Source organism: Galeopterus variegatus, unplaced genomic scaffold (assembly GCF_000696425.1).
Source record: "Galeopterus variegatus unplaced genomic scaffold, G_variegatus-3.0.2 Scaffold4056, whole genome shotgun sequence".
NCBI lineage: Eukaryota > Metazoa > Chordata > Mammalia > Dermoptera > Cynocephalidae > Galeopterus > Galeopterus variegatus.
Genome location: NW_007730167.1, coordinates 37,437 through 64,914, shown reverse-complemented (window position 1 = coordinate 64,914; position 27,478 = coordinate 37,437). Strand labels below are relative to the sequence as shown.

The following is a 27,478-nucleotide window of genomic DNA, read 5'->3' as shown; positions in this document are numbered from 1 at the left end:
GTTGTTTATTTTTCATAGCAATGTTTTTCTTCACATCAGCTGTCCTGGTATATTTTTTTCCTTTTCTCATTTTTCATGTCATGCTTTAATACCTGCTAATAAGTTGCAAGAAATGTGAATTGAGTTGTTTCTAAACAAATATCAATCATTTGTGATGTGTTTAATAGAAATTATAATAATAAAATCAGGGTTTTACTTATTATAAAGTCATTATATTTGACATTGGCAAATCTCAAAATTAATAATGAGTCAATAAATCATTTGTGATGCTGAATAATAAATTCAAATAAATAAAAACAGGATTGACCTTGTTAGGAATTTGATATTTTCAACATTTATCTGTCAGAGACACTGATTTGGAAATTGTTATAAAATCTTGAAAAAATTGGGAACTTTTTTTCCTGTAAAAATACCCATCATTTGGCAAACTACAGTATCATTTTCCTTGAAGAGAATGTAGTGATTGATTATCCAGAGTGCTACCAAGACAAGACAAACCAGCGAAATAGCTGGAAAATTGTATGTAATCATATAGCATCACATAAGCTCTGTGTTTAGCACAACCATTAGAATTAAACCATACAGTATCATTTTCCTTGAAGAGAATGTAGTGATTGATTATCCAGAGTGCTACCAAGACAAGATAAACCAGCGAAATAGCTGGAAAATTGTATGTAATCATATAGCATCACATAAGCTCTGTGTTTAGCACAACCATTAGAATTAAACCATGGCATTCTAATAATTTCCTGCTGATACCTCCTGTTCACCCATAAAACCTTGACCACCAGGGGATACGCAGAGGTGTTTGCAGTCACCTCTCCCCATCCATATACCATCAACACAATTCTAGACACCTGAAAGCACTGCAATAAATATAAACCAAACCTAATCCACCAAAAGAGATTTCAAAATGCAAAGGTAATTGTGCTTAACATCTCTCATGTATATGATATTCAGAGAGAGGTTTATTTTTGTGTATTAACATTACTAGTTTTGTTTCTTTTATTAGTGGTATTGTCCTGAAGACCCTGAGAAATTATAAGCAAGTGGGGCAAGAGAAACATGGGGATGGACAGTAAGAAAAGAAGAATGCTAATTCCTCTTGAGACGCTGATAATCTCTTCAGGAAGACCAAACACACCTGAGATGACTCAAGAGCAGTGACATGATAGTCACCCAGTGTGGAAGTACCAGTGCAGACATTGAATACATGAGCCACGAGGTTCCGACAGAGTAAAGGAGTGATCAATATATCCTTGGTTATTAGCAGACTAAACTGAGCCATAAGAAAGAAAGGGGCTACCCAAAGCTGCCCCAGAGATGATTATCAGTAGCATAATGGGGAATAGAACCAGGCCCTTTCTCCCAGTAATCAGCGTAATCTCCCCGTGCTCATCTTCCCTGCAATGCTTTAGATTTTAAATGGGCTTTGTTAGGATGGCTGAATACCACTCTCCTTTATTAATTGCTGTCCACGTTTGTAGGATATCCTGTGTTCTGAATCAGGATGAGGATTTTAGATTCTTCTTAGTGTGGGGACGTGTAGCCAAGCAGAATCAATTCCTGTCACTCACACACAAATACGGAGGAATGGGATTATGGATCAGGGTGAAGCTGCAGTGCTTTAATCTTAAAATCAATACAGAAAAGGAAGTTGAACTTGTGGGGATTCTAGAGACTATAATTTGGTTTCCTTTGAGGTTTGCCTTACACAATATAACTGATCCTTCCTTTTTTCACCTTCCAATTCTTTTACCAGGGATGAGGAAGGGGGAAAGAGACAGGAAACCTCTACAACCAAATCATCTTGAATACGCATGCAAATGTAACTCATTCAAGCTAATCCTCCAGTGTGTCCAGAAAAGCTGTACACTTTTTTCCATTCTTTTTCTTTTTAGAAAAAAAAAAATGAGCTGAAACCCTGTACCCCAGTGTCTCTATTCAAGCATCATAAAATGCCTTTGATTCCTTCATAAATTACTGGCTGACTGGAAAAAAAATTTTTTAATGTTTACTTTCATGGCTAAGTCTACCATAGCCTATGTAATTTTATGTAAATACATATTCAACAACCAGTTATTGACCAAAGGATTCCAAGCTGCTAAGCATGTGATTAGTATTTACTCCAGTGTAATTCTGCTCCTTTTGAAAGAGAAATGAAGTAATGGTTTAAAAAACAGGCTTTTCTTAATCAAAGATTTAGAATTTATTGAATTTTTCAGATATAACAACTGATTTGCTGCACAGTAATATCAATCTCTAGCTTTAAGATGGGCTTATTGTTTTTCACTTTAGATATTTCTTTAATTAAGTTTTAAAATGTGTCTGAGTCCATTTGGACCCTGCTTCTGTAGTGGTGAGAACAATGTGAGATACTGTGATCTCGTGAAAAATAATTGGTCTAGGGCAGGGGGACCCAGGTCGAAGCAGAATGGTGTGGTGAAGAGCACAATTCCTGGAGCCCTTGATTTGTTTATTTCAACTTTCTAAGCCAATTTCCTCATCTTTAAACTGGGTATGACTATAGAATCCACCTGATAGGTAGGGTGTTGAGAGGATTAAATGAAATAAAGCATGGAGAGTGCTTAGCGTTGTCCTTGGACTTGTAAGAGTCTTATAAATGTTCACGGTTATGATTATTATGTGAATCTTAAGTTAGATAACGTGCTGTATATGTGAAAACATTTTACAAGCTGTAATACACAATACAAATGTCAGTTTTTGTTCTTAATAGATTGATGGTTTTGAAACTTTGAAAATAAATCATGGAATGCTTTTTTTGGTGCTGCCTGAGATTAGGGTCCCTAGTCTTAAAGTAGAGCCCGGAGGTGATAAACCAGTGTCTTAAATTATTACATCCTTTCAGTATCCTTCCTTGTCCTACACATTACTTAGTACAGAAATCTCATGAGTTTCTGTGTCTTCTCTCTTTTTGTTTGTTTCCAGAGCACGATCATTGTGGAGAAAACAGTGCAAGACCTCATGAACCTGATGCATGACCTGAGTGCATATTCAGATCAGTTCCTCAACATGGTGTGTGTGAAGCTCCAGGAGTACAAGGACACCTGCACTACAGCCTACAGGTGTGCTTCTGTTACTAGCTGAGCAAAGCCATTTTGGAACCTGATAATTGCTCTGATTGTTGATATTGCCTCCATAGCCTACATTCCATCATTATAGACAAGGGCTTTCCCTGAGTTTGTCGAGGGGCCTGATGAGAACATGCACCACAGAAATAGTCTCCTAGACCCTTGCATTGTCTACCGACAGGGAATGAAAGGGACAAAGGGACAGAGCTACATAAGACTGCCACTGGGTGACTCAGATGAGGTGTCAGCCTTGATTTTCATGAAAACCTAGAAACATAAGATTTGTCTTCCTCCAGAAAATTCCAGATCTTGAGAGTCCATCTTAAAGCAGAACAATTGAAATTCTTAATAATCTTTAACAGTGTTTCTTTTTAATACTTACCAGATGAGGTGTCAGCCTTGATTTTCATGAAAACCTAGAAACATAAGATTTGTCTTCCTCCACAAAATTCCAGATCTTGAGAGTCCATCTTAAAGCAGAACAATTGAAATTCTTAATAATCTTTAACAGTGTTTCTTTTTAATACTTATAAGTATGTTCCTTCTGATGTTAGATCTATAGCCTTCCCGCTGTCACCTAAGGACAGTTATGCCTGTTTTCAGCATCACTCGAAGTGAAAAACTGTTGTTATGAACTTGAAAACCATTAGTTATCCCTCTGATTTCTTTTCACTGGGTTCAAAAATCTCTCTGGGCTTGTGGAAAAGATCATAGCACTTCGCATAGCGAGCTAATAATAGAAACAAATTATGGTCTGGTTGACAAGACATGAAACAATTAGGGAAGAAAAGAATGTATAATAAAATACTAAATTATATGTGATGTATAATTAAGGATAGATGGGTGAAGTACAGTACATAATCAGGTGCTGCTTGTACAATACAGAGTATAAGGGCAAAGGGAAAAAAACGCAAGAAAGAGAAAGGAAGGGTGGCTGCGGACAGGAATGATTTAGCAGAAGGTGAGGTGTGTGCTGGACAGACGGAATTTATGGAGGTGGAGAGAACAAATAAGGGCAGTGCAGGGATGGAGAGGAAGCACTAAGTAGTTGCCTAATATTTGGAGGGGACAAGGAAGAGGGAGTTTGACTGAAACAGAGTTCCTAGTAGAATGTAGTAAGAGAGAATGTGGAATAGGAAGAGTAAGAGCAACTTAACAAAGGGAAAAAATAAGACTTGGAAATTTAGACATTGTAGAGTGGATGAGGGATGGTTATAAGTGATCCAGGAAGCAATGTTTAGAGAAGGCTAATCTGGCAGAGGAAGACAACACTGATTACTGCTTACCCCCCTCATTCCAGCAATAAGTAACATTTATCCGCAGTTACATGGACCAATTAAAGAAAGAAACCTAACCATCTTATTGAGTTCTACTCCCAATAATACTTCACCTTTTTTGTTCAATAATTATTCATCAAAAATTATAATATATTTAAGTTAAAATCATACATATAATTAATAATTATGTCATAATTAATTGTGTGCTAAATAATAATCATAATGATAATCCAAGCAAAAAATGTTAAAATTTAGTCCTGTAAAAGAAAATTTTGATTTTTTGGATTTTAATGTATACAAATAATTTTTTTTTTTTTTGGTCTTTTCTCGTGTCCAGCAACGGATCGCAACCCTCAGTGTCGCGCCCGTACCGGACCGGGACCGGCAACGGGATTGCAACCCTCGGTGTTGTGCCCGCACCTCGCTCAGCCAGTGAGCGGGAACCGGTCTGTATGTGGGATCCGTTCCAACTATTTAAACTCATGCTGAAAAACATTAAATGTCAACTTAAAAATGTAGGAAGGAGAATAGTAGTTTTTCAAAATTATTTTAAGGGATACACAAATAACAATTAGCCATTGCTCTAGGTTAGTTTTCTGAAATTGGAACTTCTGGACCATAGAGTGTTGTATTTTCAGCTTTATAAAACCAAACTCCAAAGTGGTTGTACCAATGTCTCATATACCAAATGAGAATTGAAAAACATTTTAAATATTAAAACTTATATATTAAAATGTTCTTAAATTGCATTTTAATAGCATTTCATTTTAAATTTACTTTTATGTTTATGTTTAATTTCCATTAAATTGAGAGCTTTTTTAAAAACAGGTCATGTCAGGCCAGCCCGGTGGCGCACTGCTACAGTGCACCGCTTGGGAGCTCGGTGGCGCTCCCGCCGAGGGTTCGGATCCCACATACAGACCAGCCGCTCACTGGCTGAGTGAGGTGCGGGTGCAACACCGAGGGTTGCGATCCCGTTGCCGGTCATGAAAAAAAGACAAAAAGGAAAAAAAAAAAAAAACAGGTCATGTCATGCCCTCTTTTTAATGTCTGATTATGGACATCCAGTAATTTCTCACAAATAATAATGTCGATGAATATTAATTATAATGGAGATGTTGCATAATCTGACCATGATGAGGTAAAGTTGACTGTAGAATCTAAACCCCAAATGTAATGGCCACTTTTATAGTATTGTTGTTGTTATTTTGGAAGAAATTTTTTGAGTTCCTATAACTTGGCTCCTTGTTCATCACTGGTGATCTTTTCCTTGTTGTTTATGACTCCAACCTCTCACCATGTCAGGTGACGGGAGCCACTGCATCCACAGAGCAGACTGGTCATTGTTGAAAGTTCTCATCTGGCAGCCTTCTCTTATTTTGAAGTGATCCTCTCCTATCTAGTGGATGTAGTCTTTTTGTTTTTTTCTGGAGTGATTCCAAATCAGTTTAATCCTTATATATGAAAGCCCTTCAAATATGAGGATACTTCAGAAAGTTAATGGAAAAATAGAATTGAGAGATAATATGACTCTTCCCATGAACTTTTTGGAGTACCCTCATATTTAGACTTTATTTTTTTTCCTAGACTGAACGTTCCCAGTCTCTGGTAGTCCTGGGTCTGCAAGCCGTCCCAGTCACCTTTCTCCATTGCCCAATGGCTTGGCAGTGTCCACCTCAGACCAGTGTCCCAGATGTGCTCTGGGTATTTCAGCGGTTCCCAGTCTCTGGTAGTCCTGGGTCTGCAAGCCGTCCCAGTCACCTTTCTCCATTGCCCATTGGCTTGGCAGTGTCCACCTCAGACCAGTGTCCCAGATGTGCTCTGGGTATTTCAGCGGAAGCATCACTTTCCTTGTGCAGGACCCGGTGCTGGGCACTATTACATCCTGTCATCCAGGGCTGCTTCTTGCGTCCTATCGTTGTGCTTGTCAGTTATTTATTGAGCCCCAACCAAGACACTGTGTGAATGTGTGGGGATAAAGAAGTTAATCAGCCACAGATTCCACCTTTCATGAGCTTATATTCTTGGTGAAGAATAGAAAGGAAACACAGAGAAATAGAATGTGTATGCCCACAGCATTAATTTATGGCAGAAAATATGTTAAAATAGGTAAATATGCTGTATGCTTCAGGAGGAGGAAATTCCTAAGGAGCACAGTGAAAGCTTGGTGAAGGGTATGAACTAACCTTTGTGAAAAATGAGGAAGATTTAGACAGATAGGCTTGCAGAGGGGAAGGATGGAACCAGAGCAATGTTAAGAGGTAAGGAAGAGTAAGCAGAGGAGGAACAAGCGATGGATATTTGGGTTTTGGAAAGGAAGGCTGGGGCCAAACTGGAGGATCCTGAATGTCAGGCTCAAGGAACGTGCCTTTTTAAATTAGGAAGTAGGGTGCCACTGAAGGTGTGTAAGCAGGGGGGTGCAGACCTGTGCATTAGGAGAATTTTTCTGAGTTTTGTGTAAGATGGTTTGGAAAAACAAGAATGTGGAGGTAGAAGAGAGTGGTGCATGAAGTGCCTGAATTAGGATAGAGGCAAGGAAAATGGAAGGGAAAGGACAGATCAAGAGACATTAAAAGGTAAAATTTGTAAGACCTGGCTATGAGCTGGCTGTAGAGGATAAGGAAATATAAGAAGAAATACTGGCTGAAATTAGCATTATCTTTTCTATGCTGTATTTGTGGTGAGTTTTTAGATGTAAATTCAAGATCTCACATTTACACATTAAATGTAATGTTATTTTTAACTCATCAGTTTAGTCTATTGAGGTATTTTTGAATCCTCATTCTGTCATCAAAAATCTTAGCTATTCCTCAAAATTCCATGTCATCTTTGATTTTATAAATAATCTTTTAATTTCTTTATTTATGAGGGTACTTCAAAAACTTTACAGAAAAATAGAACTAGAAGATAATATGAATCTTTCCAACTTTTTGAAGACCCCTCATGTCATTTGAAGACCCCTCATATGAAAAAGATGTTTAATAGGACAAGGCTAAGTTGAGAATTTGAGGGGTATATGTCTTGAGACTTCCTTTCAGATTGGCATCCATATATTACTTGGCACTTCAGGAGATTTTCTAACTAGGGACCTGGGTTTTGGCTCAAGAGCAGGCCCTGCAGCCTAAGTTTGAATGCCGGCTTTTCCACCTGCTAGCTGTATGACCTTGAACAGCTACTCAGCCTGTCAATCTTTCAAAGCTGTTTTTAGCAAAACAGTATGCTCCCTGCAAAATGATTAGCTGCCATTTTGATAATGACAGTGACAATGATGACAATGATTGCCTTTACCACCACCCATTACGGTAGCCCTTATACTTCATCATCTGCCCTATAATAAATAGCCTTTACCATATTTCTTGCTGGTGTCTTCTCAGTCCTGATCCTTCTCATGCAACCAGCCCTCCCTCATGTCTCCCCAAGATAATATTAGGTGTTCATTCAGGAATCTTCCCATCCCTTTACTTTTAGGACCCACTTCTCCCTGCTTTGTTGAGCTGTTATTTAAGAATTCTCCTCTTGGGCAGCTTTTAAATTGCCACTGGAAGCAAGGTCAAGACAACCAAGAGCCAAATTTACCATTTCTTTATTTAAGTCAGTTAGGAAAGAAATAAAGTCATGTGACTTGTTCTTTGTGAGATCTTCCTGGCTCCTGGTGAGTTCCACTTTCCTATTGTTCACAAAGTATCTTTAATAATCTGTCCAGAACTTTGCCTATAATTCCAAATTTACCCCATTTCTGTAATTTACTTTCTTTTTCTTTTATGAACGTCAGGGTTTGCTCTCAGGCATTTTTCCCCATCAGGAGACTTCCAGTAGTGGTGCTGTGATTCTAGGCTTGAATTGTTTCAGTATCCCAGGATCCTTGCCTAAATTTATTAAACCTGTCAGAATATCCTTTGATCTCAGTAACCGTTAACACAGTTGATTACTCTATCCTGAAAACAATTCATTTGCTTGGTTTCTAGGATTTTATTCATTCCTCAGATGTTTAGTGACTATGAGTACTTGTAACAAGAATTCGTAGATGTAGCAATGAACCAGAAAGATTTAATATCTGCTTTCATGGGGTTTACATTCTGTTGGGGTTGGGAGAGAAGAGATAGATAATAAGTATAATGCATAAATGTATCGAAGAATTTTAGAGGATAATAAGTACTTTGAGGCATTTGCCACTTTATATCATCACTTGAGAATGCTTTACACATTTGATAGGGCACAGTCAGGGCCCCAAAGTCGGGCTCCAACCAGCAGGGAGAGCTGCTTTATTCTGCGGGCCATGGAAAGGTCCAACTCTAACTTCACCTCCAAACCCACTAACTGTCCACTTAGCTCTCTTCACTTCTCTACCTGCTTCTAGCTTTAATTCTTTACCCTTCTCTTTGGTACACGACTATGCAAAGACTGTCTTTTATTGTTACTTCATTGATTCATGTTCATTCATTTATTCACTTATCTGTTGAGTGGGCAGGGCTAGACTATAGTAGGCAGCTGTGCATATGGTGAATACAGACCCTACTGTCATGGAGCTTACAGTCTAGTAGAGGGTACAGATACACAAAAAGATCACATGTGTTTCTTCCTTGTTTTGCTAACTTCACTGTAAGCCGAGGGCAGAATTCATATCTATTGTTTTGTATCCATCGAGTACCAAGCACATAGATAACATTCAGTAAATACTTTTCAAGTTTTCTGCTAACAGGTCAGAGTTAGTTACTCTGCCTTGCTGTCAAATGCATTGGGCCTGACCTTGGAAAAAAGGAAAAAAAGATACTAGCACTGTAGAGAAAAGAAATGGAGTAGGGTGGATAGACTCAGGAGTGTGGGAGGAGGAGGCTGTGATTCTAAGTATGGTGTCCCCAGGGAGGCCTGTCGAGTTGAGGTTTAAGGAAAGATTTAAAGGAGTTAGATAAGATATCTGGAGAAAGAATGCACTGGCAGTGGGCAAGGTCTATAAGGCAGGACTCTGCATGACACTTTTCAGGAACAGCAGGGAGGCAGGCACGGTTGGAATAAAGTGAGCAAGGAGATGGATGTCAGGGAGTGGCCAAGAGGGAACAGTCGGCCACAACAGGCTTGTAGGCCAGGACAGGGACATTGAGTTCCACTCTGAGTAAACTGGCGGTCATTGCAGGAATTGTGCCTTGCAGCATGACCTTACTTACATTTTAAAAGGTAAGTATTGAAAATATGCTGTAAAGGGACCAGGATGGAAGCAGGGAGGCCAGGGCTGTTGAGGTGATCCAGGTGAGAAATGAAGACAGCTCACATTGTTGGGAGCAGCAGAGATGGTAAGAAATGGTTGAGTTCCAAATGCATTTTGAAGAGACAGCCGACAGAATTCCCTGCTCAATAGGATATAGGGCAGACAGAAAGAAAGTGGTCAAAATGACTCTTGGGATTTTTTATTTGAGTGCTGAAAAGATGGAGTTGCCAGCTATTGAGACAGAGGGCACTGCAGGTTTGGGGGCAAGTAGAACAGTGTTTAAATTTGGAGTATCTATTAGACATCCCCATATAGATATGGAGTAGGATATATGCCCCAAAAGGAGAGAGGTCTGGCATGAAGATAGACATCGACATATAAATAGTATGGGTTAACAGTATTAAAGCCATGGGACTAGATGAAATCTCCACTGGAGTGAGTGTACACGTATATGTCAGAGAAGAGGACCTTGGACTTTAAGAAATTGGAAGATGAGGAGAAACCAGCAAACGACACTAGGAAGCAATAACCTGTGAAGTGGCAGAAAATCAAGAGAATGTGGCATCATGGAAACCAAGTGAAGGAGTTGCAGGGGGGCGATCAGCTGGGGCAAGTGCTGCTACTAGGTTATCATTAGCACTGAGCGTGGACTGAGTGATGAATTTAGCAATGCGGATGTCATCGGTGACCAGCACAAGAGCTATTTCTGTGGAGTTATAGGGATGAAAACCAGACTGGTGTGGACTTGAAAATGGGAGTAGAGAAATTATAAATACTAGCAAAACTTTTATAGTGAATTTTGTTGCAAATGGGAACAGAGAAATGGGGTAATAGCTAGAGGAGTGAGGTCACATAAAAGGTTTTTTCTGGTTTCATGTTTTATTTCAAATAGGAGAAATAAATGCATATTTGTATTTGAAGAAATGATTTAGGAGAGAGGGAAAATTGTTGGCATAGGAAAGAAAGGGGAAAACCACTGAAATTATGTTTTTGGCTAGATGAGTAGGGGTGGGATCTGATGCACAAGTGGAGTGATCGATTTTAGGAAGGATGCCATGCTCAGTCCTTTCTATAGGAATTGAGTTATTTCTCTCTCATTTCTATTTCACCATTTTGTTCAGACTGCAAACTTGTATCTTCCTTGTACTATTTCTGGAATATAGCCATTGTTTTTGGTTAAAGACACCTCTGTGGTCATCAAGAATATCTTGATTCCTACCCACAAGAGACTATGCCACTTTGGTATCCCTTCTGGCCAAAGTTTCTGGAATTACATCTACTTGTTGGGGCCCACTATCGGATCACAGTGGAATATCTGGAGGCAATCTACCACAAGTGCTGAATTACTGGGCGAGGTTGAATTTATCTCAGGGTGGGGAAAAGTAGTTCTGTGAAGTTTGATGCGGAATGAATAGAAAGTCATCTTTATGGTTGTTACACAGCAATGCACACTCACGCACAACACATGACCCCATGGTGGGTGTTGCCTGTTACTTAATCAGGGTTTTCAGGCTTAGGGACAAAGTGTTTTCTTACTGAATCAGTCTGAAGATGCGAAATGTCCTTACTTCCTCTCTTCCCATTTATTGCTCTCCCCCAGATTGGCACCTGCTGAGGAGTAATTAGGGCAGTCCTAATTTGGACAGCCAAATCCTGATTACAGTGAGAGGAAAAACAGGAAATGTTCTAGTTTTGCTGCCAGCAAATGACTGACTTAAATAGAAAGCCATATACAATTCAAATGATCCAAAATGATATAACATTGTGGAAGGAGGAAGGGTGTGGGGGAACATTGCATTCTGATTTTTTCCCACGTGATCCTCAGCAGATATCTTTCACAGAAATGATCCAGTCCATAAGCTCACAATGCCCTCTGCTGAGAGTCGGCCTGTTTTCCAAGTTTACCATGAGAACCTGAGCAGTCCCTGGGAATTTAGAGATCTGAGGAAAGGTCAAAAACATGTCACCTTTCTGTGAGCACCTCACTCTGGAGAGAAAGATGATACCGTATAATGATGTCATGTTACATGCTTTGGATAAAGAGAGGTTTCCTAAAAGGGAAGTGAGGACTAGAAGTCTTCTCCTTAATTAGCCGTAAGCCTTGGGGTTTAAAGGAAAGCTCAGCTGTGAATTCTGTACTGCGCCGCTGCATCCGCAGTCAGGCCATCAGTCCATGAGTCGGCTCCTCCCAGGCTGAGCACTTCACTCCCCTGTCTTGTCTTCTTTGTCCTAAGATACAACCAGCAGCTTGTGTGTCCCAAGACCATAAGTTAAAGCTTGGAAGTCACAGTTTTCTGAAGTTTCTGACTGTTCCAATTTAGCAAAAGTTCATTAATTAATTTTTTTCAGGGGGAGGGAGGGGACTCTGCATTGTGTTGGGCCTGGTAGAGAATACAAATAAAACCTCTTCTCTAGTAGTAGAGGCTCAATTGATAATAAGACACAAGCATGTTATTTTTTAGGAGAAGTATAACCATCCCCAGGTCACACCTCTCACCACTTCTTCGCAGAGGAGCTAGAACTCATGCCGGAACATGAAGAAAGAGTGAGATAAAGATAAACTAGCACTCGCTGATGGCAGAAATCAGGTCGGGCACCTTGCTGGCCCTTGGTGTGTTTGTTGAATGAATGAGGAAATCCCTGCCAGACTGAACAGGATGCACAAGCAGCGGGCAGTGTGGATGGACGTGATGTGTGGGGGAAAGGTTGGGAAATCAGAATGACTAGAGTGGACAGTGTGGTTGGGTAGGAAGGGTCAGGAAAGGGGAGTTTTGAAAGTTTCCCATTGTAAGTAAGAGTAACTAAAATAGGTTTTGGTGAGAAGGATGACGTGATCTAAGTGGTGTTTTAAGAAGCTCTAACTGGCCCCATTGTGTTAGATAGAGGCTAGACACCAGGGGCTGTGGTGGCTCATGAAGACGCCTTCAGTTTTCCTATGCAGCCAGAGGCTAGGTTCTTGTAGGCATGAGAGCCTAGTTGAGCTTACCTTGCAGCCTTTGCCAGCCTAGCTAACTGAGCCTAGAAGAGCCAGGGGAATATGCCAGAGAAACCCTCTGCAAGCAAGATGCAAGCTTGTATTCTGATCTGCCTCTTAAAACTGTGTCATCTCTGCCACCCTCTTGCCTCTGATATCTTAACACTGATATATAATCATTTTTATTAAATATTAAATAGATACAAAAGATCATTGTAAAAAATGTACAGTATATTTTTCACAGAGCACATTGTGCAAGTGAGCTTTTATTATGTGTTCCTATCATTTATAATGTATAACTCTATTCTAGAATTTATCCCATTGTATTACAATTTAATTTTGTTAATGTGTTATTTGAACAGTTATTGGTTTTCATGTCATTCTCTTTCTAGAACATTGTTTTTCAACTGTGGGTTCACATCAGAGTTATTAGGAGAAATTTCCAAACAGTCATACTGATTTCTCACACTAGGCTCACAGAGAGTTGGGCCTGGGGAAGTGTGGTTTAAAAAGCTCCCCAGAATGATTCTCATGTTTGTTACTGGTTAGAAATCACTGGTCTGGACTCTCAGCTTCTAGAAGGAAGTTACTATGTTTTTTTTTCACATAATTGTCTCCAACATCTAGCACGATGTCTCTGTATAGGCCTTTCATGCTTGTTTGTTAAGTGAATACCTTCACTCCATTTTTCCAGTGCTCATCACCTGCCATCCTAGCCAACTACAGATGTTGTCCACATAGCCAGGTGTCCTGCAAATTCTATAGTGAGCAGCCAGTTCTCATTTCCAGTACCTAACTCAGTCTACCTTGATCAGATAGGAGTCGGTTGCAGTAACCTTGATGCAAAGTAATAAGGACCTGGACTAGACTGGAAATAAACAATCAGTAAAACACATGGCCACTGTGAAAGGGTCTATATAGTTATTACCAACTATAGTTAGTCACAACAATTCTGTTAAATTAGAGTGTCCCTACCTTCAGATCAGAAAACAGAGTTTCAGAAAAGTTAATAACGTGGCAAAAGTCACAGAATGTGGAAGAGGCAGTGCGTGCATTAGAAGCTAAGTCTGTCTGAATCTAAAGGCCAAAGGAGAGACGATGGAATTAAAAAGGAAACAGGAAGCCTGCAAAATGTTTCACATGGTTTAGAGAGACAGTCTAATGGTTAGGAGCACAGACTCCAGAATGGTAGGTCTGCATTCAGTTCAGGCTCTACCTCACTGGCTGGTTGACCACGGGCAAGTTCCCTAACCTCTGTGGCTTGGGATTTCATCTATCAAATGGGAATAATAATAATAATACCTACCATGCAGGATTGTTGTGAGGATTAAGAGTTAATACACATAAAGTGCTTAAAAGAACACCTAGTTCATGGCAAATGCTAAATGTGTTAACCAATATGATTATCTGTCGCTGCCGTTGGTGGTGTTTCCTTATTTGCTTTTAAATTAATTCATTGATGGTATTTTTGATATTTGCTAGTAAGATGTCATAAGAAAGATATTTTTATGCCCTCTGTTATTTCCCTGGTGTTTTATGCTTTCGTTTTATCATTCATTCAATCATCAATTACTTACTGAGCACTTCTAGGAGCCAGCATTATTCTAGGGCTAAGGGTAGAGAAGTGAATCAGCTTGCCAAGGTCCTTGCCTTCATGGATTTTACACTTTCATGGAGGAAGGCAAATAATAATCAAGTGACAAATAAATAAAAGAAATTTCTCAGTAATAAGGATGATGTGATTACAGAGGCAGCATCAGGAAAGACTTCACTGGGGACATGGTGTTTGAGCTCAGTTCTGAAGGATGAGAAGGAGCCACATGGAGATGTGGGAGAAGAGTATTCCAGGCAGAGGAAGGAGCAGGTCTGAAGATGGGAACCAGCTTAAAGTTTCCATGAATTCCAGTCAGTTTAACTAGAGCAGAGATTGAATACTGAGTGAGGTTAGACGGGTGCAGGGGTCAGATCACTTGGGTCACTTCTGACTGCACAGGAGAATCACATGAGAGCTTAAAACATATCCATGCTGAGCCCCACTTCAGACTGTGACAGTGATAAATTTTTTAAATGCTTCCCAGGTGTTTTAATGTGCAGCCAGCCTTAAGAACCATTGATGAAGGATCTCGAGGCCAGGGAATGAGTTTAATTCTGAGTTCACTGGGAAGACATGCAAGGTTTAAACAGGGAATTTTCTAGTCTCATATCTTTTTATAAAGATCGTAAGGATATTCAAATACAGAATATATTTAAATTTGCTTATCATAAGAAAAATCTGAACATTGGCAGTTGAGACAGATTTTATATTAATTCTCGGTCTACTGTCTGTGTTATAATTCTTTTCTTCTTGGTCTCTTAAATGTCAAACAATTATGACCCTTCATGTGAGAACTTGTCTATTCAAAGGTTGTTATTGAGTTATTCCCAAGAATTAACTTCTGTAAACTCTCAGATTCCAAATCCTTTTTCCTCGAGTCCCCTTGAATTTTTTCTGTTTCACGTGAACCATCTCCAGAATTATCCGGTGTTTTGTTGTGATTCCCAGGTAGAAATACACACCATCATAATGCCCTCTGACCAGCATTGAGTGTGGTATCAAAGACGATCTGATGTTTCTCTGTTCTATTTATTCTGCTTTATTTTATCTTAAGAGATTTTTTAGTCTCGGTTTTGTGTTTGCTTTGTTGTTTTATTCAGCAGCATAGTACTCACTCTTATTTTTGCTACCCTAGTTGTCATTATCACTTGTGTTGCTGGACACTGCACCGCAGGTTTGCCTGCTGCAGGTCCAGTCATTCACAGTCTAAATTGGACTACAGCAGTTTAATGTAGACCAACCTTGCCCAGAGTTCATTTGTCTAGCCCGACTCCTAGTTTTCAACATATCTGAAAGATTCGGTCTGGCAAAGTAAACATCATGCCCAGGCTGTCACCAAACAGTTGAATCCAATTAGCCCCACCTGCCCCTAGTTGTTTACCTAATGAAAGACTCAGCACCCCAGCTGTGTCCAGGGACCATGCACACTTGCACTTCCCAACTGTTCCAGAGAGGAAGCCAAGCACATCAAACCGGTCAACACCAGCAGATGTTTTCTGAATGAAATGCACTCAGCTGTATCTAGAGAGTGGACCCTTCTCATGGAAGCTTTATCACCTGTTCCAAGAGGTATACCTATTTTCCTCTTCCTCCTGGGAACAGGTACAAATAGTTACACAGATGGCTCTGTCTGTGGCCCATTGAGCTGTGAATTAATTAGATTATAGTTCTGGTAGGGATGATTAACCCTACTCCTCTCTTGGAATAATTGTTGGAGATGTAGCTCCACTTTTTTGAGGTTATTTGGATGTGTCCTAGAATTTTGTAACCCACATGATCTAGTTTATCACAAAATCAAAAACTAATAAAGGCATTGGGTCAGAGTGGAAATGTTGTCACTTGAATGAAGATTTTCTTTTAGGATAATTGTATGTTGTTAACCAATGCCAATATTTCAAATTAGAATATTTGGAATTGCATTTGGGATTGAAGTTTATTCCAATATGCAATACAAAATAATTTGGGTACCTTTAATGTAGTGTCCCACCAAGGTAATCTTTTTGCATTCCAGATAGTGCTAAAATGGAAAATTCTAGCTCCCCAAAGTATACCAATACCATCTCACACCTATATACCCAAACTGTTTCCTGAACCTATAGCAGATGTGGGCCAGCATGGATGGGCTCAAATATTTAGACGCTGGAAAAATGAATTGCGTTTGAGCTTCTAACTCTTGTGGAGCAGAATTTAACCTGTAGTATGGGTTGAAGGGGAATCAAATGAACTAGCCAAAATTCTTTCTAGATATGGACACCAAAATTTAAATTTTATATAATTTCCACATATCACACAATATTATTATTCTTTTAATTTTACAAAAACCAGGGGGGAGGGGGGAGAGAAAAGGGGATGGGAAGGGATTGGACAAGGGGCATAAAGAATAATTAGGATTTGTAACAATATATATGCTAGTAATGTTGATTTGATCAATATATCTCAATGTTGACCCCCCAAAATATGTATAATCAATTTTAATTCAATAAAAATTAAATTTAAAAAAAAAGAAAAAAATAATAATTTTACAAAAACTATTTTAAAATGTCAACACTATTCTTACCTTATAGCTGATAGGCAGATTCAGCCCACAGGCTGTAACGTACCAACCCCATTGTATAGGACAAAGTGCTAATTGTGACGTAGATGGTATGAAAGGAGTGTTTTTGTTTGTTTCCTTCCCAAAGGGAGAGATCACAGTAAGCTGACACAGTCAACAAATTCTTTACAGAGAAAGTGAGTTTTTGAGGAGACTTTCCTACAATGGGCCACCTAGATGTAAGTGCAGTAGAAGGGAAGGCTTGTCAATAACCATACCTTGCTTCTTTTGTTTTATAAGTTGGAACTTTTTATGTTGGATTTTTTTCAGAGGGGGCACACCCATATTCATTATTCTGACTTGGGCTGAATTCAGAGAGGCATGCTGAAGGGCATGCGCGGAGTGACTGTGATGAGGTTAAACGCCAAATGATCTGATAGCTCATCTAAGTTGTTTAGTGCAGAGAAGAAAAGGGAAACCACAAAAATGGCTTTAGTTTAATAAGACTAGACTCCTAAAACTGAAGAGAGCATTTTTTTTTCTGGTGGTCGGCTGGTGTGGTGGAACTGAACCCTTGACCTTGGTGTTGTAAGGCCTTTCTCTAACCAACTGAGGTAAACGGCCAGCCCCAAGAGGGCTTATTTTTATCTACAGTTCAGTTTTTTTTTTTTTTTTCCTTTTTGTCTTTTTTTTGTGTGACCGGCAATGGATTGCAACCCTCAGTGTCGCGCCCGTACCGGACCGGGACCGGCCACGGGATCGCAAACCTTGGTGCTGCGCCCGCACCTCGCTCAGCCAGTGAGCGGGAACCGGTCTGTATGTGGGATCTGAACCCTCGGCGGGAGCGCCACCGCACCCCCAAGCGGCGCACTGTAGCAGTGCGCCACCGGGCCGGCCCCTACAGTTCAGTTTTTATACACCTTACAAATACCATGTATTGTGCTAGGTACTAGGGACATAAAAACTAGGAAGAAATCAACTCTACCCTCAGAGAACTCATCAGTGTGGGATTCCAACTTGTAAAAAAGTGCACTAGGACTAGTGAGAGTAGAGGTCTGTGTAAGACAGTGCTTGTCACCCTTCAGTGCACATTTGAATCATGTGGGAAGCTTTTTAAAATTCTGTTGCCTGGGTCCCACCTGCCAGAGGTTCTGATTTACTTGGTCTTGTGTATGGCCTTGGTGTCTAGTTTTTCAAATAGCTCCCCCAAGTGCTTCTAAGGTGCAGTGAAGGTTGAAAACCTCTGGCATAAGGGTAATGAGGCCTGAAAGAGAGAACCCAGATGTACCAAGGGAGGAATCAGAGCAATGCTGGGTAATAGAGGCAAACAGCTTGGAAGGTGAGAAAAAGCTCTGTAGGCAGAGGACACACAGAAGCAGGAAACAGTGCATCCCATTCCAGAAACATTAGAATTCTCATTGTGGATAGGGTGGTCAGCCAACACAGGCAGGGGCTGGACTGGGAATAGTGAACAGAGACAAAGGAGGAAGGTAATAGCAGGAGACAAAGCTGGGAAGGTAGATGTTATGCCTTGCTAAGCCCGGTCTTTGTTTTATATGGAATTAGGCATCACTGAAAAGTTCTGAGAAGGGGAATAATGTGATTGTATTTGTAGTTTAGAAAAATGTCTCTTCTGACTAGTGTGATGAGTTGGACGGATGGTCTTGTAGCGCTAGGCAAGACACTCAGTTACAAGGTTATTGCCAAGTTTAAGTGAGAAATAATGAGGGTTTAAATATAGGTTAATGGCAGTGAACCTGGAAAGGAAACGACAGATTTATAAGGTATGAAGAAGGTGGAATTGGTAGGACATGGTGATGGTGGGTAACACGATGACTTGAATAAGGAAGACTAGATGGTTCGTTCGAGAGAGAGAGAGAGGCAGGTAATAAGTGAGTTGCTTTTGACTCATTTTAACTTAAAATGATGGTGGGACTTTCAAGTAGAGTTCTCCAGTAAACCTTTGGATACACAGGACCAAGACTTACAATAGTGGGCTGCTCTGAAGATATTAATTTGGGAGTCATCAAAATATAGGTGGGTCAAGTCCGGCAAGAAGATGAGATTGCCCCAGTGAGAAATGCAGAGTCCTGTGGAACACCACATATACAGCATGGACAGCGGAAAAGAGCCATCGGTCTGGCTAAGAAACAGGTTAAGATGGCAGGAGTAGAACCAAGAGAAAATGATGACGTGGAAAGCAAAGAAGTAATATTTCAAGAAGAGAGTAATCAAAAATATAGGATGCTTTAGAATGGTCAAAGAGCATGAAGCATAAAGCATGCCTACGGGATGGTGGAGCAATTTTGCTGGAATAGTGATTTTAGAACCCTAGTTCCAATTGGTTTGAGACTGAATTTTGACTTCCTGTCAAAAGTGTGGAGTAAATAGATTTCGGAAGCCCCTTTTCTGTTCCTAGCATATAGAAATTCTGAATAAAGATTTATAACTTTAAAAGTATTTTAAATATGCATCCAAACTCAAAAGGAAGAAAGAGTTCTCCAGATGCTATGAATGAAAGACGAATTAAAAGCCATAGAAACAAGCAAACGTTGACATGAATGACCCACGTGGGTATCAGGACCACATATAGAAGTCAGATGGGGCTGGCATTTTAACACCTACAAGACACAGAGGGAGCTTTATTTGTGCAGAAGTCACGCTAGGGGCTATTCCATTCATGAATGGAACCAGAAAAACTCTGGACCTGAGAATGAGCCACCCAACCTGGAGTAGAAAAGTAGCCCCTAAAAGAAATCAGCATCCCACACATGTGATACCTGCAAGTAAGGACCTCAATTTGCACTACCCATGTAGGGAGGAGAAACTTAAACCAAAAAAGAAAAAATAAATTTTTTAAAAACTTATTTGGAACCAGTGGAACCCATAGAGCAGGTTTCTGAACTTAGGTTTGTAACTCATTTGATGAGTGTCTTTGAAGGAGAGAGGAGCTTTGTTAGAGAGGAATGCTGGATCAGGGAAGATACTCATTCATTCACTCAGTCATTGTTTTGAAAAAATAACATAGGGGTTGAGGAATATATTGAGGAGGAGATACTAAAAATTCAGGAAAAAGAGGGGATAATTGGGGGAGAAAGGATCCCCAAGAGCCTAATTAGAGGGATTACTGGAAACAAATGAGCATGAAGCAGATTTGAACATATTTCTATTGGGGGGTAGGAGGTAGAATGTTTGAAAGTATGTACTCAGGTCCCTTCCTTTCTCTTTCAAATAGAAAGTATGTGAGGATAAACACTGAGGAAATACAGAAAAGGCAAAGGGTTAAAAACTAGCCGCTGAGGGAAGTGGGGAGAGGAAGCTGATCAGAAACAGGCATAAAGAATGCCAGCGAACATTGAGGTCCAAGAGAATATCATAAATCCAAGGTGGTACCATTCTATGAGATTGCACCCAGCAAAGAAAGCATAAGATTGTAAAAGTTAGATTGTTGGATTAATTCATAAATATTACAGAAAAGACACATGGAAATCACAAGAGAAAGGAGGGAATAGGCGGTGTCAGTGAGAGGGTAACTTGAGAGATTGGACGGAAGAAGGTTCTGTAGTCTAATTTTTGTATCTCTGAGCACAGTTACTGTTAGAAAACTTTTGCTTATAATGAATGGAAGAATTCTAAAGATCACCCATAGTTCTCTTATTTATTCTAACTATTTTATGAAAACCAGGACAATATTGCTGCCTGCAACATGAGATCATGATACCTTGAGTCAGGCTGTTGTTGCCAAGGTTTAGGTGTAAAGGGAAGAATAGAATCCATAATACAAGAACAGGACATTTTGGAGGGGGCAGCCAGTAGATTTGTAAAACAGCCAAATAGAAAATCTAGAAATGGCAAACATAACTAAAAAAAATTTCAAACAGCAGTCAGTGGGTTAAATCATAGAGTAGACTTTGGAGAGGTCTTTTATCTACAAACATTAAATTGGGTGTTGAGTCAGGGAGGTTTTATCAGATATAATGCATACATACATATCCTATCATATGTATTGTTTATCTGGAAGTATGTAATGGCCCTCATTATGACCCTTATACCAAAATAGATTTCTCTCCACGATGGGGGGAACTTCCTGGAGTCTTGGTCAGCTTCAGAAGGGTATCCAGCTAATTAGCACTCCCTTTATAAATAGATGTCATTTCTGTTGCCTAGTATTGCTGACGAGGATTTTTAGACCATTGAAATTAGTTATAGTGATGGAAGTGTTGAATAGAAAGAGAAGATTTTTAATTAAGTTGAAATTGAACATTTAAGATGAATTTACAGGTAGATTCTTGTAAGTGCCTTGTTAATAGCTAACCCATGAGCCCTATTAAAGGACTTGAAGCCTGTCAACTCTAGGTCTTTGGTCAAAGCCCACTGGAGATGGCAATAATCAAAGGCTTTTTCTGCCTGACATCTGGGGCAGAGGGTTTCTTTATGATGGTAGATTTGCTTTGAATAGAGGGGTGTCCATAGTTCAAAAAATACCTTCAAGTAGAACTAATTGGTAGTTTAAATCAAGAAGTGAGAGAACAACCTTTGTAACCCTTTTGTCACCTTTTAGGTACCTTTTCTGTTGTAATTTAATAGCATTCTTTTATATGGCCACCCCACTTTTTATTTATCCAACATTTTCTTAAAAGATTACCCCCTCCCCCAGACCTACTATACACTTTTATTTATCCTAAGGGATTAACTATAAGGGGAATTAATTAGTAGTGCTAGCTCTCACAGTTACTCAGCAATTAGGAAACTAAGAATGAAATCTAGAAATGGTATTTCCCAGTAAAGTGACCTATTAATGGATCTCATAACCTCCAATTCAGATAATGGATTATATTAAAAAGAGAGACGGATGTAATAGCTTTTTTCTTCAGTGAAGGTAGATGAAAAATGCTGTATGAATACCAGGCGTTGTGCTGAAGTGTCTTCTTTCTGTTGGCTGTGTTTAGGGGCATTGTCCAGTCAGAGGAAAAACTTGTCATCAGTGCATCTTGGGCAAAAGATGATGATATCAGCAGACTCTTGAAATCTCTACCTAACTGGATTAATATGGCCCAACCCAAACAGCTGAGGCCAAAGAGAGAAGAGGAGGAAGATTTCATAAGGTAAAAGGTCTATTTTCCAAGTTGTACTAAACATAAGAATAAACATCTGTTTAGCTAATCCTTTCTTTACGTGAAATTTTGACCAGTTCTAAAGATCAAGCAGCAATTACTTGAACTTAGTAAAATCTGTTTCCATTCTGCCTCACCGCATTTCCCATGCAAATATGCCTTGAGCTCAGAACCTTAGAAGAAGGAATTGATGTGAATCAAATTTGGAGAACTGCTAAGTTGAGTTAAAATATCTTTTAATTTGTAGGTCATTCTCCCCTCTTAGGAGAAAACATCATTCATTCATTCATTCATTTATTCAGCAAAGCTGAATTGACCCTATTATATGCCATACCATACAAACATGGCAATAAGATAAGATTCCTACCCATACAGAGCATGTTACAGTTATTCCTAACATGTACTTCGGTTCATAGAAATGTTAGTTGGACTTTCTAGAAATTACAGATGTCCCGTGTTCACACACACTGTATTATCTTGGATTGTTTTCTACTTGTTTTGACAAAGTAAGGTCTCTCGGCTTTATCACTCAACATTTACCTTCATGTGGTTTAAATGATTTACTTAGTTATGAACATGTGGCCCAATTTGATGAAGGTACTCATTTCCATGTGGCTGGCTTCCCACAGTAAAACACTTTCATCTCTGTCATTTTAGAGCTGTGTAAAATAGAAAAATGATGGCTGTGATAAATTGTCATATTAAGATTAGGTTTATTCTTATTGTCTTTTGCCCATCGAAGTAAATGAATAAATGGTAAAAATAAAATAAAAGCACTTTAAAGAAGCAAAGACCAGAAGAGGAATAAAAGAAGTATGGCCAATATTTTACTTTTCATCCATTATGGAACTGTGGGCTCATCTGTTTCTCAGAATGTGGATTGCAACTAGATAAATAAGTCTTCCTGCTCACGAAGTTAACTACAGTATATCGGTGCACTATAGTGCCATATTTTTACCAACATTGTTATGAAGATGTTCTATAACATCATGTTAAACTTCCTCAAAACCGTGATATTCAAAAGTTCATGTGTAATATAACCTAAAGCTTTCCTATTTATGTTTTTCTTCTTTATTATTCACATTATCTCAGAGATACTTGTCAGCTAGTTAAATTAGTATAAGAAAACTATATTTATACATATAACAAACTTTTAAAAATTCATAGACTTTATTTGGGCGGGGGCACAGTGTTAGGTTTGCAGAAAAAAATCAACAGAAACTACAGAGTTCCCAATATTCCCTTACAACCTACCCCCTACCATTTCCCCTATTTTTGACACCTTGCATTAGTATAGTACATTTGTTACAACTGATGAGCTACTATTGATATATTATTATTAATTAAAGTCTGTAGTTTACATTAGGGTTCACTCTTTGTGTTGTGTATTCTACTGGTTTTGACAGATGTATAAAGGATGTATTCACCATTACGGTATCATGCAGATAAATAGTTCACTGACCTAAAAATCCTCTGTGCTCCTCCTATTCATCCCTCCTTCCCTGGATGCCTTTAACCCATGGCAACCACTGATCTTTATCACTGTCTCTGTAGTTTTGCCTTTTCCAAAATGGCATATGGTTGGAATCATACAGTATGTTGCCTTTTCAGATTGGCTCTTTTGCTTAGCAATATGCATTTAAGTTTCTTCCACATCTTTTTATGGCATTAAACCTCATTTCATTTTATCTCTAAATAATACTCCATTTTATGGATGTACCACAGTTTATCTATTTACATATTTGAAAGGCATCTTATTTGCCTCCAAGTTTTGGCAATTATGAATAAAGCTGCTGTAAATGTTTGTGTTCAGGTTTTTGTGTAGTCTTGAGACTTTCAGTTCATTTGGGTGAATATGAAGGAATGAGATTGCTGGATCATATGGTAAAAGTATGTTTAGTTTTGTAAGAAACTGCCAAACTGTCTTCCAAAGTGGCTGTATCCTTTTGTGTTTCTACCAGCAATGAATGAGAGCTCCTGTTGCTCCACATCCCTGTCAGCATTTGGTGTTGTCAGTGTTTTAGATTTTGGCCATTCTAATAGGTGTGCAGTGATATCTCATTGTTTTAGTTTGCAATTCCCTGATGGCATATGATGATGAGCATCTTTTCATATGTTTATTTGCCATCTGCATATCTTCTTTGGTGAGATGTCTGTTCAGATCTTTTGCTCACTTATAATTAGATTATGTGTTTTCATATTGTTGAGATTTGAGTCGTTTGCATATCTTGGATACCAGTAGTTTATCTTATATACTTACATATTTTGCAAAGATTTTTCTCCCAGTCAGTATCTTTTTATCTTTTTATTCTCTTCACAGTGTCTTTTGCAGAGCAGAAGTTTTTAATTTTAATAAAGTCGAACTCATGATTTTTTTTCTTTTATGGATTGTGCTTTTCTGCCTTCTCTTGCTTTAATTATTTTGTATGATTCCTTTTTTTTCTTTCTCTCACCATGTCAATTATACTCCCTTTTTTATTCCTTGCTTTTGCAATATACATTTACAACTAATCCAAGTCAACTTTCAAATAACACTGTACCACTACACAGGTAGTGCAAGTAGAGCAAACTGTTGAACAACACAGATTTGAACTGTGCAGGTCTACTTATACATGGATTTTTTTTTTCAATAAATATATTGGAAAATTTTTGGCTAGGTATATCATGTATCCTTACCTAACCAAACAGTTAAGTAGCCTATCTAACAGTGTGCTATTAGCAAACTATTATTCAAATAATTTATTACTTAAATAACATGGGGTGGTGGGGGACAAAAGTTATAAGCAAATTTTCATTGACTGCACAGGATGTCCAAGGGTCAACTATACCTTATTGGAAAGTATTCACAATTTCTCTCTCCCGTTCCTTATAAAATTGCTGTCATTCATTTTGTTATACATAAGCTATAATCACTAAATATAATGTTGCTATTATTATTTTGAGCAAACTATTACCTGTTAGATTAAGAATAAAATATAAAAGGTTTATTTTTACCTTCATTTATTCCTTCTATACTGCTCTTTCTTTCTTAGTATACATCCAAATTTCTGACCTATGTTATTTTCCTTCTCTCTGAAGAACTTTTAACCTTTCTTGCAAGGCAGGTTTACTGGTGACAAATTCCCTCAATTTTTGTTTGTCTGAGAAAGTCTTGATTTTTCTTCACTTTTAAAGCCTAATTTCTCTGGGTACAGAAATCTAGGTTGGTGTATTAATCAAGGTTCTCCAAAGAAATAGAGAAATGGAACCAATAGGCAGGCAGGCAGGCTGACTGGCTGGCTAGCTAGCTAGAGTGATTTATTATTGGAATTGGCCCATGCAATTATGGAGCTCAAGAAGTCCTACCATCTGCAAGCTGGAGTACCAGGAAGCTGGTGGTGTAATTTATTCTAAGTCCAAAGGCCAAGAATAGGGCTGCAGGGGTGGAAATAGTAATTCCCAAAATCTGAAGGCTTGAGAACTGGGAGCTTCGATATCTGAGGACAGGAGAAGATGGATGGGCCAGCTCAAGAAGAGAGAGTGAATTTGCTCCTCCTCTGCCTTTTTGCTCTATTTATGCCCTTAATGCATTGGATAATGCCAACCCACCTTGGTGAAGGCAGGTCTTTGGTCTACTGATTAAAATGCTAATCTTTTCTAGAAACTCCCTCACAGACATACCAGAAATAATGTTTGACCACCTATCTGGGCATCGCTTGGCCCAGTCAAGTTGACACATATAATTAATCATCACAGTTGTTATTCTTTTTCTTTAGCATTTTGGATATTTCACTCCACTCTCTTCTTGCTTGTATGGTTTCCAAACCATGTGATTCTGATGTAATTCTTATCCCTTTCCTCTATAGTTAATTTTTCCTCTGGCTTCTTAAAGATTTTTGTTTGTCTTTGATTCTGTGTAGTTTAAGTATGATTTTCCTAGGTGTAGACTTTTTGGTTCTTATCCAGCTTGGTTTTCTCTGAGCTTCCTAGATCTGTGATTTGGTATCCATCATTGGTTCTATGAAATCCTCATAATGTCATTACTGCTTCAAATATTTCTTCTTTTCCTTTTTCTCTTTCTTCTCCTTCTGATAGTCCCATATGTATATGTTATACCTTTTTAAATTGTTTTATTGTTCTTAGATACTCTGTTCTCTTTTTATTCTTTTTTCTCTTTGGATTTTATCTTCAGTGTTTCCTATTGACATTTCTTCAATATCACCAATTCTTTCCTTGGCAGTTTCCAGTCTGTGGCTGATCCCATCAAAGGCATTCTTCATTTCTGTTATGGTGGTTTTGATTTCTAACATTTTCTCTTGATTCCTTCTTAAAGTTTCCATCTCTTTTTATGTTACTTGTAATTTACTTTTTATTGAATATATACTTATTATATGTGTACTTTTTAATGAAGCATAATAAATATACAGAAATGTGCACATATCAAAGGCACAGCATGGTGAATTTTCACACTTTTCAACTTGTGTAACCAATAACCAGATCAAGAAACAGCACATTGGCAACAAGGAATAGAACACAGCAACAAGGGGTCTTCTTTTGCCTCCTTCTAATTACTACCTGCCTCTCCAAAAGTTACCCTTATTAGACTTTCAACTACACAGATTAATTTAATCTGCTTTTTGACTTTATATAAGTGGAATCATACAATTATATATTCTTTTATGACTCGCTTTTTATGTCCAATATTACCTTGGCAAAATTCATCCTTATTGTAGACAGGTTCTCATTACTCTGTAATCTGTCCATCTACCTATCTGTCTATCTATATAGCATTCCATTGTGTGGATACCACAAGTTTTTAAAGAAATATTTTATTCTGTGTGTGTGTGTCTATGTATGTATGTTGTATGTGTGTGTGTGTATGTATATGTATATGTACATATAAGTGTGTATCCATACATTTGTCATTGTACTGCTGATGGGCACTTTCCAGTTTGAAACTATTTCAAATAGTGTTGCTATGAATGTTCTCTTTTATGTCTTTTGGTAACCATATGTGTGCATTTCTGTTGGGTATATTCTAGGAGTAGAATTGCTGGGTAGTAAGCTATGCATATGTTTAGTTTTAGTACACAATGCCAAACAGTTCTCCAAAGTGGTGGCAAAAGTTTATATTCTTGGCGCATGAGAATTCCAGTTGCTCTGTATCTCACCAGCACTTGATATTTTTCATATTTTTAATTTTAGCCATTCTAGTAGGCTTGTAGAGGTATCTCATTGTCATTTAATGTGCATTTCTATCATGAATAATGAAGTTGAGCACCTTTTTATATATTTTTATGTACTTATTGGTCATTTGGATATCCTCTTTTGTAATATATTTGTTTAAATTTATTGCTAATTTTTAATTAGGCTATCTGTCTTTTCTCTAGTAATTTTTAGGAGTACCTTACCTATCTGGATATAATTTCTTTGTTATAGATAAATAGATCAATCTTTTCCCACTTTACAGGTTGCCTTTTTACTCTCTTAGTTGTGTCTTTTACTAAACAGAATTTTTAAAGATTTAGCAATTTATTATGTTTTTATGGATAGAACATTTCGTATTCTATTTAGGAAATCTTTGCTTATACCAAAGTCACAGAGAGGTTTTCCTTTAGAACATTTATTGTGTTAAATATGTTTTTCCCCAGCATCTCAAATAAATTACAAATTCTTTTTTTTTTTTTTTTTTTTTTTGTTTTTTTTTTTTTT

General features: G+C 38.4%; 1 protein-coding gene across 1 annotated transcript in view; it reads left to right on the top strand.

Moving 5' to 3' along the window:
- LOC103602220 (exocyst complex component 4-like) overlaps positions 1-27,478 on the top strand; it is a gene marked incomplete at its 3' end in the record, with an annotated part of 133,612 nt that overhangs the window by 83,019 nt on the left and 23,115 nt on the right. Inside the window, exons 3-4 of the mRNA XM_008586632.1 lie at positions 2,950-3,086; positions 21,623-21,778. Coding sequence (XP_008584854.1) covers positions 2,950-3,086; positions 21,623-21,778 — 293 coding nt within the window. The remainder of the gene's footprint in view (positions 1-2,949; positions 3,087-21,622; positions 21,779-27,478) is intronic.